This window comes from Merops nubicus, unplaced genomic scaffold (assembly GCF_000691845.1).
Source record: "Merops nubicus isolate BGI_N331 unplaced genomic scaffold, ASM69184v1 scaffold44725, whole genome shotgun sequence".
NCBI lineage: Eukaryota > Metazoa > Chordata > Aves > Coraciiformes > Meropidae > Merops > Merops nubicus.
In genome coordinates, this window is record NW_008609721.1 from 31,635 (window position 1) to 45,727 (window position 14,093).

The window sequence follows — 14,093 nt, forward strand, 5'->3', positions numbered from 1 at the left end:
TTGGAACCATCCTTGACCTGTCATACATATGACTAACACCCTTCAAATATTTTCTTTTAGTATCTGCCTGTTTCACTAATGTGTACCTTTTTATTATTTGCTTTTTTAAAGAGACACTAGCCCTGGCTGTTTGGTGTAAGAAAGCCTCACAGTGACTGAAATATTTTAAGAGTACAGTTATTTTTTGACCAACCAATGGTAGCACAGGTACCAATGCTTGCAATCCAGCAGTGGGAGGTCCTTTGTTATTAAAAGCAGCTTTGTGAAGAAAATCTAAAATAAATTCTAGATTCTTCTCAAGCACTAAAGGCTTTTTTGTTTTCTTTTTTGGCAGATGAACAATGTTACACTCTCTCATGTCGATGTGGTGGGAATTACACTGTCTTCAAGAGTGAAACCAAAGATGTATCTTTGGTTTGTTGTGACACATGTTCGCTTGTTATTGAGATCCTTCAGTGATTGTTTCAATCAAGCATATTAAGGCTTACAGACTCTTAAAATGACTGGACAAAGAGGGGACAGAATCTGCTGAAATAATGTAAAAGGAAAGGGGAGACACTGCAAGAACAAGTTCAGTCAGGCTTCAGGAAGGAAATGTGCCCATTTGTTAACAGAACTCTGCAGATATGAAGCTTTTTTTTATCCTTCTGCAGCTAAAGAGCTCATTATTAAAAGCCTCCAGAACAGAACACTAAGTTCTGTACAACTGGAGTATATCTCATCATCGCTGTGACACTTCTTTCCAAAGAACAACGGAGTAGCTTCTTTCAATCTCAGTCTATATCAGCTATACCTTTGGCCCTACCTCTTAGGCTAAATCCTTGTAACAGCTCAGATGACAAAATTCATTGGGAGGTAGATCTGGAAATCCACTGCTACATTTTCCAATCCAATGGTAGCATTCCACAGTCCTTGCTAATGTAAGCAGAGCCTAGGTGTGGCTCTGGATGTGTGACAGCATAATAGTGCACTGTGCCTTTTTCATCCCCTTTTCATAGTTGGTGCTAACCTGGATTTGTAGTAAAACCCAAAACTTTCTAATAAATCCAGACACTTACTGTGAATAGCCAGAGGAGACAGCGTAAGAGGCGTATCATTTGTTGATGACAGCAGTATATCTTTCAAGTTAGATGTAATCTCAGAGACATCTTTGTCAAGTAATACTTGCATTTATTCTAAACAAAAATAGTTCTATTGATTTTTAGTAGAAAATATTATGAAATCTGGCAACAGTCACTTAAATCTTTCAGTCATCAAGAAATCTATTGGCATTGGGACTTGCACGTAGAAATCCAAAATCATTGAGAGGCCATATCTACAAAACAAAATACAGTTACAAGAGATATAAATCACAACTCAAAGTTCAGTATTTTCATTTGTTATTGTTGTAATTGTTGCATAAAGTGCATAATTTTTTAGCTCTTTGGGTGACAGGTTTTGTGAATGTTTCTCACCTGTGTGTTTCTTTTACTATATATCAGGAGGAATCATCATTCCATAGTGGCCAGAGACAAGACTAATTTATACACAGCATGCTTTGCTATGGAGAGCCTCACAAATTACATTATTTTTTTCAGCCTTGGTAATAAATACCTTGCTAGAAAATCTTTCTGATTTCTAGCTTGCAAACCTTTTAAGTTAAAAGACAAAGTATCTATTTTTGATCCATCTAGGAGAATAAAGAATGCGATGAACATTACCTCCCAGTGAAAGTCATTCTGTGGGGTACAGTTGTGTTTTCAAGATGGGCATTTAAACTGCAAACACCAAACCTTGGGAATAAATTCCATAGGCTTATAGGTAAGCTTGTGCTATGCAAATGGGTTGAAAGGGGAGGGAGTGTCTGCCCCCATCAGGGGCTCCTCTCAGAAGGGGACAACTACGTAGAGAAAGGAGCACAAATCATGACCAAGCACAAGTGTCAGAGAATGATGCTTACCAGTACAGAAAAAAACCCTTTCTCTCCAGAAATTATCTATACAGTTATTCATGCTACTGAATGCTCCCAGGAGCATTTTCCTCTCAATATTCACTAATTACATATAAGCTGGCATTGGATGCAAAAAAAAAAAAAAAAGTAGTAGGGAATAAAGGACATTCTTTTACACTTTGTCCTTTATCTCCCTTGACTGCCTGTGTCTCTTCATAACATGTTCCTTCTAAGATGGCACAAGGGGATCAGCAGGCAGAAGGGAAGAGAATGAATGCTCTCTGTGAGTCCAGTCCCATAAAAATCTCACAGCCCCTGCTCAAGATGAAGTGACCTAGACAGAGGAGGGTGATGCACTCACTACCTTGTTCCCAAAGCATGTGTCAGCATAATGTTTCTCTTGCTCTTTTTTTCTTGGAATTTGATCTTAAGGCATAGAGTCACCTTCCAGAAACAGCGACTTACTCTCCAAGTTCATGTACCAGGAAGAGCCTTTGCTGCCTTCTGCGTGGAGTGGAAAAGTAATTTTCTCTGTTTAAAGGAGGGAACACGGTGCCAAGGTTCAGTATTTCAAGCCCCATGACTTGTCCCCAGTGCTGAAGACAAGGACAGAAGAGGCAGAGGCAGTTAAGGATGGGCACAGCAAGATGTAGCATCAGTGTACTCCTAGACCAGGAGTGTGCCCTGCTGGAAGCTCCACAGACTTGACTCTCTTCAGGCCCCTGCACTAAGCTGCCATCAGTTGGGTTGTACCTGAGCCCTCAGGAAGACAGAAGGATGAGTCATTCTCAGGACTTCAAGTTCTGTGCATCTGAGAAAGGCTCAAAGCTGCCTTGTGCAAGTACCTTATAAATACATGTCTTTGGCATGTGCAGTTGGGGGGAGCAGGAGGAACATCTGCTGATCAAGAGAAGTACACAGAGGTAATGTCTCGTCTACGTGTATATTAGCCAGTGAGCTATTTTAAGTTCCACACAAATACATAGAGATACAAACCAACAACAGAAGGACATTTGTGATCTCGGTTAGAAGCAGAGCTATGGAATTGAAGGCTCTTCAGAGGGCCTATGCTGGCTGCAGGCTGGGTGTCAAGCCTTTGTTTGGCCTCAAAGGCAAACAGGACTAAAAAGGGAATAGGAATATCCCATATTACAAATCTAAGCTGATCTGAGTAAAGGCTAGGAAGGAAGATTCTAAGGCCATTCACTATGGCACAGATCTCATCTCAGGCAACTACAGGACTGTATTGCAACTTGATTTTCTTCCAGAAGTAATCAAATTTCTTTTAAATATTGTTTTGGCAGTTTAGTTTCAAATTCATCACAGTAATCTTAGTGGTAGTGTTAGAATGAAAATGATGCTTTATCAAGTCTGCGTGCAGGAGAGAATTTGAGACAAAACACTCATGGTTGGAAAGGAGATGGAACAAGCCTTCTCTGTAAAACAAAGACATGCCACTGTGAGCAGTAATTCCCAGGTCTTTTAAAGTTATGACAGAAGTTGCTGTGACTTGTTCGTTCAAACTGGCTAGACCAATTAGCAGCTATTTCCCCCTGCCCTTTTTGGTTTGGCCTAGATTTGAGCTGATGGGTAGGGGATAAATGGGGCTAACTAGCTCTTTTGAAGAAACTACAGGTCTATTTTTGACATAGAGCCTAAGTGCAGGGAATGCACAGGATGTCCTATCTCAGACAGGATGAAGCATGAATTCTGTCCAAGTGGGACTCCCTAGGCTTTTACTGAATTTGCATCCACTTTGATTTCAGTGGCCCTTTTATGGAATGAACTTGTCTCAGAGAGGCAGCTGATACAGTGGCAGGGAGGGAAAGGGGCAAATATAATCAAATATTGTAATTCCTGTATGGGTTAAAAACTGGTGCACAAACATTGACTTCACAGATAAGCTACAGAGAACTAACATTCATGTTTTGCCAAGAACAGTCTTCCTGAACAAGCATGGTACAAGCTCACTCTCTTCTGTTGAAATCCATTACTTCCAAATTAGATTTGATTTTTTGCATCCATTACTAAAAATGGAACCTGGCACTCAAAGCCACGGTTACATCTGTTTCTCCAAAATCCACTTGAAGGTAAAGCCACATAAGCTTCCATTCACAAGGCAGTAAAAGATTTTTCATGAAAGAGAAGCCAAAAAGCATACATAGGTTTCTTGGCCAGTGGTCTACTAAGTAGCTAACACCACACCACCACCAAAACTAGTTGTATTCTGCTGCCTTTCACTGTAATGTTCAACAGCAAAAGACAACAGCAAGATCACTGTATTCTGAAGGGAATTACAATAAATATCCCAAACTACACTGACTCATTTAAAGAATGAAGTCGTGTTTGCTTTTGTTAGGCACGCTATACTTAAATCTCTTTAAAATGTTAAGAATGACGACTCTGTGCACCATTGTAAAAGACTGGTGAGAAATTTGGTTCAGTAATCTGATGAAGTATCAAGTGGCTGCTTACTATCTTTTTAAACAAACAATATTGTGGAGTCCTGAAGTATTTCTTCAGGATGTGATAGCTGTAAGCTCCATTCGTTTTACAGAGTTTACTGCTTGCTAAATTGTCTTCAGTCCTATCAGTCACTTCATTGAAGTCTCTTGAATATCTTCCTTGTTGGGGTGCAAGAGGGACACAAATTAATTGCTGTGAATAATTATGGCTCTCCACATACATAGGTTCTTAATACATGCATTATTTGCTATCAGGCCCTTGAGGTAGTAAGCAGCAGTTTTTCTATACTCTTTGGAGAAGGTTTTTTTTAATTTTAATTAGTAGTTGGATTATTAATACCACATTGTTATTAAGAGGGCTTTTGGCATACCAGCATCATCTGTATTTTAGCAGTTAATAATCCAAATTAAAATGGGTCATAAAAATAGCCCTATTTAGAATCAGCATTTTCCCCTCTGGTGTACACGGCAAGGCAGACAACACGGAGAAGGGAGCACCCCGTGAATACAAGGGAGGGACTCAGTAAATGTTACCCAGAAAGAACAGAGGTCAGACAAAACTTGGTGGGGGGCTGAGGGGGACATGTTATCTGAGGTTTAGTAATTAGTGATTATGGCCAAGAGCTGCAAGGTTTTTTGAAAAGTCCTACGTTGTGTTCTTAAAAACCATAAATTAGGTGTAGAAAACTTGGTTAAATGGGAAAGATCTAATATTCCCCGTGCCTGTAATGCAGCTGTGCTCAATTATGGGTTTGTGGATGTGTTGCTGTATATAGAGAAGGGTTTTCAAACCCTTTTTTTACTGTTCTGAATGGCATCATTTTAAATCTAGCTTTCTAAAAGCTGGTCCATAAGCCTATAATACATACTCCCTTGTTTCTTAGATGGAACTTTACAGAGAGCAAATTGTGTTAGTTTCCTCTTTTTGGTAAATGACTAAATGTACATTATTAAAGTAATGTAGTGTGAAATAAAGCTGTGGAATTGTTAAGACAGAAGAAGGAACCATGGAGGTTTACAAAATACAATATTAATTCAACTATTTTTTTACAATAAAAATGTGGTGTACAATTATGGTGGCACGGATTTGACTTTTCTGTCACAGACTTACTTTAAAAAACATCAAGGCCAGTCTACGTGTCTAATGTATGCATGCAAGTCCTAGAAGGATAACCTTCTCTTTCATTTTTTTTGAACTATGGAAACACTTCTCAAATTACAACAACAGTGGAATATGGAGCTGCCCTTTTCTACCATTTTTGCAGAGGCAAAATTTGCATTAAGGATGGAATGTATACCCATGCAGTATGGTGTATCTCTCTGTATGTTTGTGGGTTTAGAAGGTTTGGATTTGCTTGCAAAATAGTTAATTTAGCGTTCTGAGGCAGTGACTGCTCAAGGACTGCTGCTCAAAAAACAAGTTCTCCCATAAAAACATAAAAAACCCCACTGATGTTGAATTATCCTTTCACCAGAAAGTCGCTGTGTTCAAGCTTTCCTTTGCATTTGCTTTGGCCATATGGCTCAGGAGACAAGTTTTTACATAGCAGCCAGACATTAAAAATTTATTAATCCAATTATTTTTAGATAATACATCTATATATACCTTAAAACAAATGCGTCCCCTTATCAGTCCATAAGGAACAGGTCCATAGCACCTGGAATCTGTAGAATTCCTGAGATTATCACCTTCTAGCCAGACATGTCCTTTAGGTACCTGCGATGAAGCAAGATTGAAATAGAAGGATAAAATAGAATGAAATGGCACTAAGCATAGTTTGCCTTAGAGTATATGTTCTGATTTCTGTGTTCTGTATTTCATGACTGTATAATGAACTAATTTTTCATTGAATCTAGTAAGAGACAGTGCCAGATTGGAGGGATGAGGAGGAGAGCTCCAAAGTATCTGTTCTATCATGTGCTCAAAACCAATGGTTTGCAACAAAAAATCCAAAATGAAGATGTAAGGAGGTTAGACCAATGTGACAGGGTCATTAATTTAATAGACTTCAAAAGAGGTCATTAGGATGTTGACTGAAAATCTGCCCTCCTGTCGCAGTAACAGCATGAACAGGGCAGCCACACACTCATCAACATCCTGGGGCCAGCACCAAGGCTAGACCTGTTAGTAGATTCATGATGAACTAACTGGTAATTGATTGTGACATCAATTACGAATAATCTCATCATTTTATCGGAGTAGGCTTGTCAAAGTTCTAATTAAGATCACAGTTCATTCTATGTGCAGGCAGAATCCACAACACATTATACTGCAATAATGATGACCACAAAACAGCAAATCCCTTTTTATAATTTGAAAATTAATGATGGTGACCTTATACTATATGACAAAGACCTTTCATTGCCTATATATATTATGCATTAACTATATTACATACCATAGATTCATGGCATTCACTGACTCAATGACAAAATGAGAAATAGCAATGTAGCCGTATTAGTTACCTAAATTAGAGTGTGAAGCTCTTATATATGGAAAAGGATGCTACTATAAGTCTTAAAACTGATTTCCATTTAGAATATGCAACATTCTTTTGATATGTTTTAAAAAGATTATTATTTTTCTAATCTGTTGGTTTTGTTTCTAAACTTCTAAATCAGACCGAAAATTTAAAAGAAGCAACACATTCTCAAACTAATACTTAACATGTGCTTCAAGTTAACATACATTTTTCCAAAACCAAATCTATACCCGAAACATTACTTTTCCCACAATTTGGAGAAAAAAATACACAGAAACAACATTAAAACCAAACCATTTAAAATGAAACTCAAAGTTTGAGTTATATAAACATGAATGTTTTAGAAATAAGCCACGCAAACCCATAAATACAGTAGTGTACATATACAGAATTCAAGGATAACAGACTAAACAAAATAAAATACCCCTCTGGTAGTCAAGGCTGGATGTAAGCTGTTAAGAACCAAAGCAGGTGCCCCAGATGAACATTTGAGGAAAATGCAGTTGGAGTGAAGCTGTTGGTATTTACACGTACTGGCCAGGTACCACTTTTTGGGACCTTTAAATAAGCCTTCCAGGCTCCTGCTTAGTCACACTGCTGCCTGCCTGTTGCCAGAGCAGGCTCTGAGGACAGCATGCTACCCCAGGGTCCCTTTGTCGAGCTGTGCCACATGTATAAGCCATCAGTTAAGAACCATCACTTTGTCTCTGGCAGTGGCAAAAAGATACAAGGCAAAGCATACGTGAGTGTGTCCCTCTTCACAGGCCACCCCCTTGTATTTCTCTGGTACCCAGGATAAGTGCTTTAGGTGTGCCAGGGGGCACATGCCCCTGCCTCATCATTTTAAAGTCTATATGTGGAGCTGTAGAGCAGCAGGATGTCCAAACCCTTTTGAAACCTACTGATGACACTCTCCTTCCACAGTCTCCTGTGTAAAGGAATGCCACCTTGGTTGTTTAAAACTCATATGCTAGTTCTGTCAAGGTCCTTTACATCTTGTTCTCCCAGCCCTTCAGTACAGAACTCCATAGTCAGCTTCTCTGCCACCTTAGTTATTTTGTAGGCTTATCAGACTGCAGACAGGTGCACAGAGGAGCTTTCTCTGGGAAGGTCAGTTGTCTTCTGCTAGATGACTTTGGCTCTCTTCCTCCCCAAGCACTCCTTTGCTGTGTACCCATCTAAAGCATTCTCTGTGTCTGCATCTTGCACAAGTTTGGTTTTCAGTGCAATATTCTGATCTTTCTGATGCAAACTCACCCATCCAGCATCTACCAGAATTGCAAATCATACATCAAACTACTGTCATTTGGAAAGCCTGTCTCAGCAAACGCACAAAATGGAAAAGCATGAATTTCTATGAAAGGAAGATTCTTTTAATGACACAAAAAAGCAAACCCACATTTCTGAAAAAGCATCTCTTGCAGTGTGCTGCTGTTTCAGACACAGCACACTACCAGCTCCCCTTCTTTACTTGTTCCCACACTATCTGCCATTCATAGGCAGAATATGAAGCTCATCTGTTACTATGTGAAACACAAACCCACTGACAACACAAGTATATCTAAACACTTCTGGACCTTCCCATCTTTCTTCTGTGCTTCAAAAGTATAAAAAGTAGAATAAAGTGCTTTTGCCAGCTCTGGTATATCACTTACTGTGTCTAATACTGCTGCTAATTACTTGTCCAGACCAGATGTTCACAGTTTGCATTAAAGTATATTTGTAGTAAAGTATATTCCTGTATCCTGAAATTCACTGCTTATGGTAACTTGTATAGTTCTCCATGGAAGGTATGACAGGACCTCTAAATTTGTCATTAAGAGTACTGTCACAATGTATGATTCATCTAGAGATAATACAGTATAATACCTTTGTATGGTGCCTGTCCATCATCTAGGCACTTCACTACAACCTAGAATTAAGACAAGCAATAAAAAAACCACATGAATTACATGAAAAGGTAAAACCAAATACCAGTGACAGGCTGTAATCATTAATTAAAAAAAAAAAGTTGTTTACACCCTTTTGAAATAAAGGCTAAAGCCAGAATCCTTCAAGGGTTTATGCACCACGCTATTTCTAGACAGCATCACTGATTTCAGTGGGATTACTCACACTGAATAAAGTTAACTTTGAGTATGAACCTCTGCAGAATTGGGACCCAATCTGGAACGCCTCAAAGCTATGCAAGCACAGTAGCTGGGGATAAGATGCAATTTTAACACAAAAAAACCCCACCAAACACCAAAACCAAAAACACCCAGCCAAAACTTGAAAACATGTATTTGTAGTAAGATTGTAATTGCACACAATAGACTGCTACTGCCAAAAACCCCAAGCAATGGGAAAGACACTTCCTTGACAATTCACAACCTTGATTTTTGGTTTCTACAGCCCATGGAACTCTTACACAAAATTAATTGTATTTAAGAAGTACACGGGTACTGTTACTACACACAGAAAGGCTGAATCCAAAAAGTACTGACAGGAGTGCCCAAAGCATTTAACTTAGGCTGGGCAGCACTTCAGTTCTCCCTTACACCTGGGCCAGAACTAAGATCTGAACTTCTCATGAGTCCAACAACTGAATTTTCACGTAACTAACGAGTGGGTGACATGCAAATGCTGCAACTCCACAGCAGTGGAGGCTCACGTGGAAACACGCTGCCTCCGACTGTGGGTCCGCCCGCAGACCACTCTTTGCCTCGGCGACCCCTCTGCCTCTGGTTTTGTGCAGGTTATCTACTGCCAAGGAACGGTAGTTCTCGGGCAGAACCGGTTCTCTGAGCTGCAGCCTATCTGCATGAGAATACGGGACACTGATCAGGCACATGACTCTTCCCCCCTCCCTTCCAAGGCTCCACTACAGGAGCAGCTAGACTGAAAGAGCAAGGTTATCACTTAGAACAACTGAGCTTGTGGCAGTAGCTTGTTCTGTTTCAGCTCAGACAAATGCACATCTTTTCACTGTGACAAACTGGCTAAATGGGCAGGGCTATTGTAATTTACTTAGTGGCACAGTTAAAGTGGCAAAACTGAACTATGGGGCAGGTATTTCATGCATACTTCCTAGCATAAAACATTCACTTAGATAAATGGATGGGGTGGGGGGAATCAACAGAGATTTCTTTTTTGTCTTTTTACATGAGGCCAAACTTTGTTCTTTGATTAATCTCACTGACTTCAAGAGATGAGATGCCTGTGCTGCTTTAACTGGCATACTAGAGAATTAATGTACTGCAAATAAGATTAACAGATTAAATTATCTACGTCCAAAATCCTCCCAAACACAACTAAATGAAAACAGACTTTCATCATTTAGGCTGGTGGTTTTGTTTTGCCGAGGTTTGGGGTTTTTTTTTGGTTTGTGGTTTTGAGGGACTTTGGGAGGGAGGTACTGAAGATGGAGAAACAGGGAGTTTTAGTGAGTGGAGAATTATAAAGATGAATCTGTTGCAGTCTTTCCCCTAGGAATTCCAGTCTGTGTCTGTCAAAGAACATCAGCACATACAGTCAGCTGGGAGTAGATGAAGTATGAACTTTCGTAAGGTCACAGGTATTCACATCACCTCCAGCAATATCAAAGTTTCAAACTTAAGAAGAACTTTAAAACATTCCCACCTTTTCTTTTCAGTTCAGAGGCTTCCTTCTTGAGCTATGATAAGAACTAATCTCAGTGCTGGACAAAAGAATAAAGTCTGCAGGTTCTCATCTGTCCCTACTAAGGTCTATTTAAGTGCCTCCTACTTTGGTACAAGCAACAAATGTAATTGCTTCATGGCCTGCGGGTGTTCATTTAACAAAAGAAGCTTTTGTGAATAAACCACAGGTGTTACCTTTCTTGATTAAAGTGAAATATGATGAAAGAATCTACAATATCAAATGACAAATTTACTAAATACTGATTAAATTGCCTTATTTAAGTAAATTGCATCTAGTTAGGATAAAATATACACCACAGAAATGTGGGAATTTGTTTTACCACTTTGTACTTAAAGTCTCACATAACTATTCCTTAATCCTTTATTTATTAATTCAGAACCAAGACTTAATAATGCTTAACATATACTCTTTTTTAATGATCCAGTTGCTCTAGGCACCATTTCTGTAGGTTTATCATAAATATTGTTCATATTAAGGCTGCCATCTATACAAAACCCAACAACATTAATTAGCTCAGTATTTTCAAAAGCAGCATAAGCATTTCCATTTCATTTTTTGTGCTGGAAAAAGCTATGAAATGGTAGCAACTACCGTGGAACTTTTACCAGTATAGCAGCTCTTAAATCAACAACTTCTAAGTATCACTAGAAGGCTGGATTATCTGGAAATTAATACTTCTTGAAAGAATATTGCAGGATGAATTTACCTTAAATTCATAGGTACTTCCAAACAGTTTAGCATTTTCCTTTTTCTTATTGAACAGTTTAAGCTGCTTGTGAACAAGACATAATGTACTTTGCCCAGTTTGTTTAAATACATGTATTAAAAAGAATGTATTATGACCTCAGTTCAGATTATTATGAGAAAAGATGGCAATGAAACACAAACAGGTTTTTGTACATAAATTAAATTCACTGTGATGAAATATTTATATTATGAATTCATTCTCTATATTAAGTAATTTATTGTTCTAATAGAAAATGTATAAAAAGGTAAGATATGAAGACTCATCTATTTTTAAGTTTTGAAGTTAATTCTTAACCAATATTAAAAATCACATAACCTTCAATGGTAGCAGTGTTAAGTCATGTACTACAAGGAAACTAAGGTATATTAACTTAGATTTGAATTTGTAAGACATTTTTCTCTATCGTGCATACCAGATGACCGTCGTTCTTTAATAAAAATTTGGGGAAGCAGCTGCAGTAATCTGTCAAAGCATTCATTGGTTATTTGAATGTTTGGGGGTTTAACCCTTGTTTCTCCTTCAAAACTGTGTCACATACAAATAGCTACTGCTGTTCCTGAGCTTCCTCACTTGGAACTTAAAATCTCTGATCACGGCACTCACTGCTCTGTGGGAAAGCTCACAGGACTTTCACATCAGAAATATCTGTTCCAGTCAAATGACAAAAAGATAGGCTTTCTCCCAGTATCACTCTTTGGCTGTTGCAGAAGTTTCCAACTCTGTTAACTAATAATTCAAACACTTGCATGCATTGTTTACTTCTATAAATAGTCTCATTTAATATTCAGCTATAGAGCATATTTTTAAATATGGTGATCTAAATCAGGCTGAAAAGCTATATATCCAATTTTTAAAATCTCTAGCTGCAACCTTAAATTTAAATTATTGACCATCATTCCTTTTCTAAAAATATTACGTTAAAATTAAATCTAACTTAAAATTAATAGAATTAAGAAAAACTGTGAGCAAATATAACTGCCATGAAGAACACTGAGAAAATTTTGCAAACTTTTTACAACCTGTCTTTTCACATTACAACTATTCTCTTTTGAAAACAAAATCACTTTGAAATAGTGAAAAATTATCTAAGGTTTTTAAACCCCTGCAGTTTTGAAATGTTCATATTTTGTAGTACTTCACAGATGTTCAGAGGCCAAAATGTTCAAAACCAGATCTCCTAGCTACATTTAGGGAACCCTGAAAAAACATTCAGACTATTTCTGTGATTCATAAGTCCAAACTATAATTAGCTTTCTTGATTTATAAAAGATCACTATTTTGGAAGAAAAGATTAATTACAAATCCAGCAAAGATTACTTAGCAGTTTGCACAGACATCTCTCACAGTGGTCATTAGGAAGGATTTGATTCTTTTCTTCTCCAGAAAGCAGGTGATGTAACAGGGTCACCCTAAAACATAGGTTTGAGAACAAAAAAACCTACAGGCTCAAACCCCAACTGGAACTTACTGGTTAAAACACAAAATCCAGTACCATCACTGGTATGCCCTGGACAAAGGCATATCTGTACAGAGTGATCTAGATAATAAGCCTGGTAGCAACAATGGCCAATAAATACTCTGAGCGGGGTTAAGGAATCTTGAGTGCATCATCTGCCAGCTCCATCAGGAGTCACCTGAATCTCTGCTATCAGTCTACAGCCTCAACCCTGCATGATCTCATCATTTAAAAAGAGAAAAAAAAAATTAAATAGGTCCTTCATTCAGATATGAGGCTGATACAAACTAAAATTTCTGCTAAAAATCTTCAGTGAGTCCTGAGCAGGAAAAGCATCCAGAGGAAAAGCATCTAGTGCTATAAATTCAGAAATGTGTGATCTTGAAACAACTTTCTTTCAAGAAGTGCTCTCCCCCAGCCTGGTGTAGCTGGCCTGCACTTCATACCAGCTGATAGGGTGCAGCCACCTCATCTTGGTTCAGACTGTGGAGAAGAGAGCTGTTTGAGCAAGATATGTGAGAGACCTTACATATAAGGGAGTGGGAGCTCACTTCAGGAGCTGTGTTTGAGCTGAGCTGCTGTCCTGTGCTGAGCTATGGTGCAGGCATGCCCATGTCTGGCCACCCACCTCCCTGACCCCACAGGCAGGAGCATAAGCTATGGTGGATGATACCAGTGCTGTTACGTCAGGTCATGCCACTCCTATGTTCTTGAAGCATCAAAAAACTAAACTGCAAAGGTAATTAGACCAATCAACTCGAGCACAGGAAAGCCTGGAAATAATGGGAAGTAGACTGCTAATGTTCTTTGTGTTTCTCTTCCCCTGAATAACTTAATTCTGGCAAGTCTGAGTTTTGATTTCAAATTACTTCTCAGAATACTCAAGATTAGTTCTAGTCATGAACTAGATTTAGATGGATCTGCAAACTGAAAAAAACTCTGCAAACTAAACAAATTTACCAAATCAGTATTCCTTTCCTACCAGACATTTAACATCCCTGCTGCTTAAAATTCTGGCATAACTTTCAAGCCTCCAGAACACCAGAGCTAAGGAGAAGAAGAAAAAGTACAGTACTTCCTTCCTCCTGACCAGCAGCTACTAAAACTTAGGTTACTGAAATATTAAACCATGACTGTAAACTAGCTATTAAGATACCAAGGAAAAAGAACTAGTGTTTTGAGAACTTTATTTTTAAATGTTATGATATTTTCAAGAGACTGTCCAATGGTATTGAGCATTCTGAAACATCAAACCATTTTTCTGTCTTACGTCGTGCATCCAAAATCTGTAGCACTGTCTATAGTGATGAAGATTATTGTGTAGTACCCACATAATATTCTTACTGCA

The 14,093-nt window shown here is 38.4% G+C and overlaps 2 protein-coding genes across 2 annotated transcripts in view; one reads left to right on the forward strand and one right to left on the reverse strand.

Moving 5' to 3' along the window:
* DNAJC24 (DnaJ (Hsp40) homolog, subfamily C, member 24) overlaps window positions 1-459 on the forward strand; it is a 30,842-nt gene extending 30,383 nt beyond the window's left edge. The window contains exon 4 of the mRNA XM_008940668.1: window positions 335-459. Within this exon, the coding sequence (XP_008938916.1) occupies window positions 335-459 (125 nt within the window). The remainder of the gene's footprint in view (window positions 1-334) is intronic.
* A 787-nt stretch (window positions 460-1,246) lies between these two features.
* Window positions 1,247-9,711, reverse strand: IMMP1L (IMP1 inner mitochondrial membrane peptidase-like (S. cerevisiae)). The gene is made up of 3 exons (XM_008940669.1): window positions 9,532-9,711; window positions 6,002-6,112; window positions 1,247-1,315 (listed from the first exon to the last, which is right to left on the reverse strand). The coding sequence occupies exons 1-3, from the start codon at window positions 9,709-9,711 to the stop codon at window positions 1,247-1,249; spliced, it is 360 nt and encodes a 119-aa protein (XP_008938917.1).
* Between the last annotated feature and the right edge of the window lie 4,382 nt (window positions 9,712-14,093).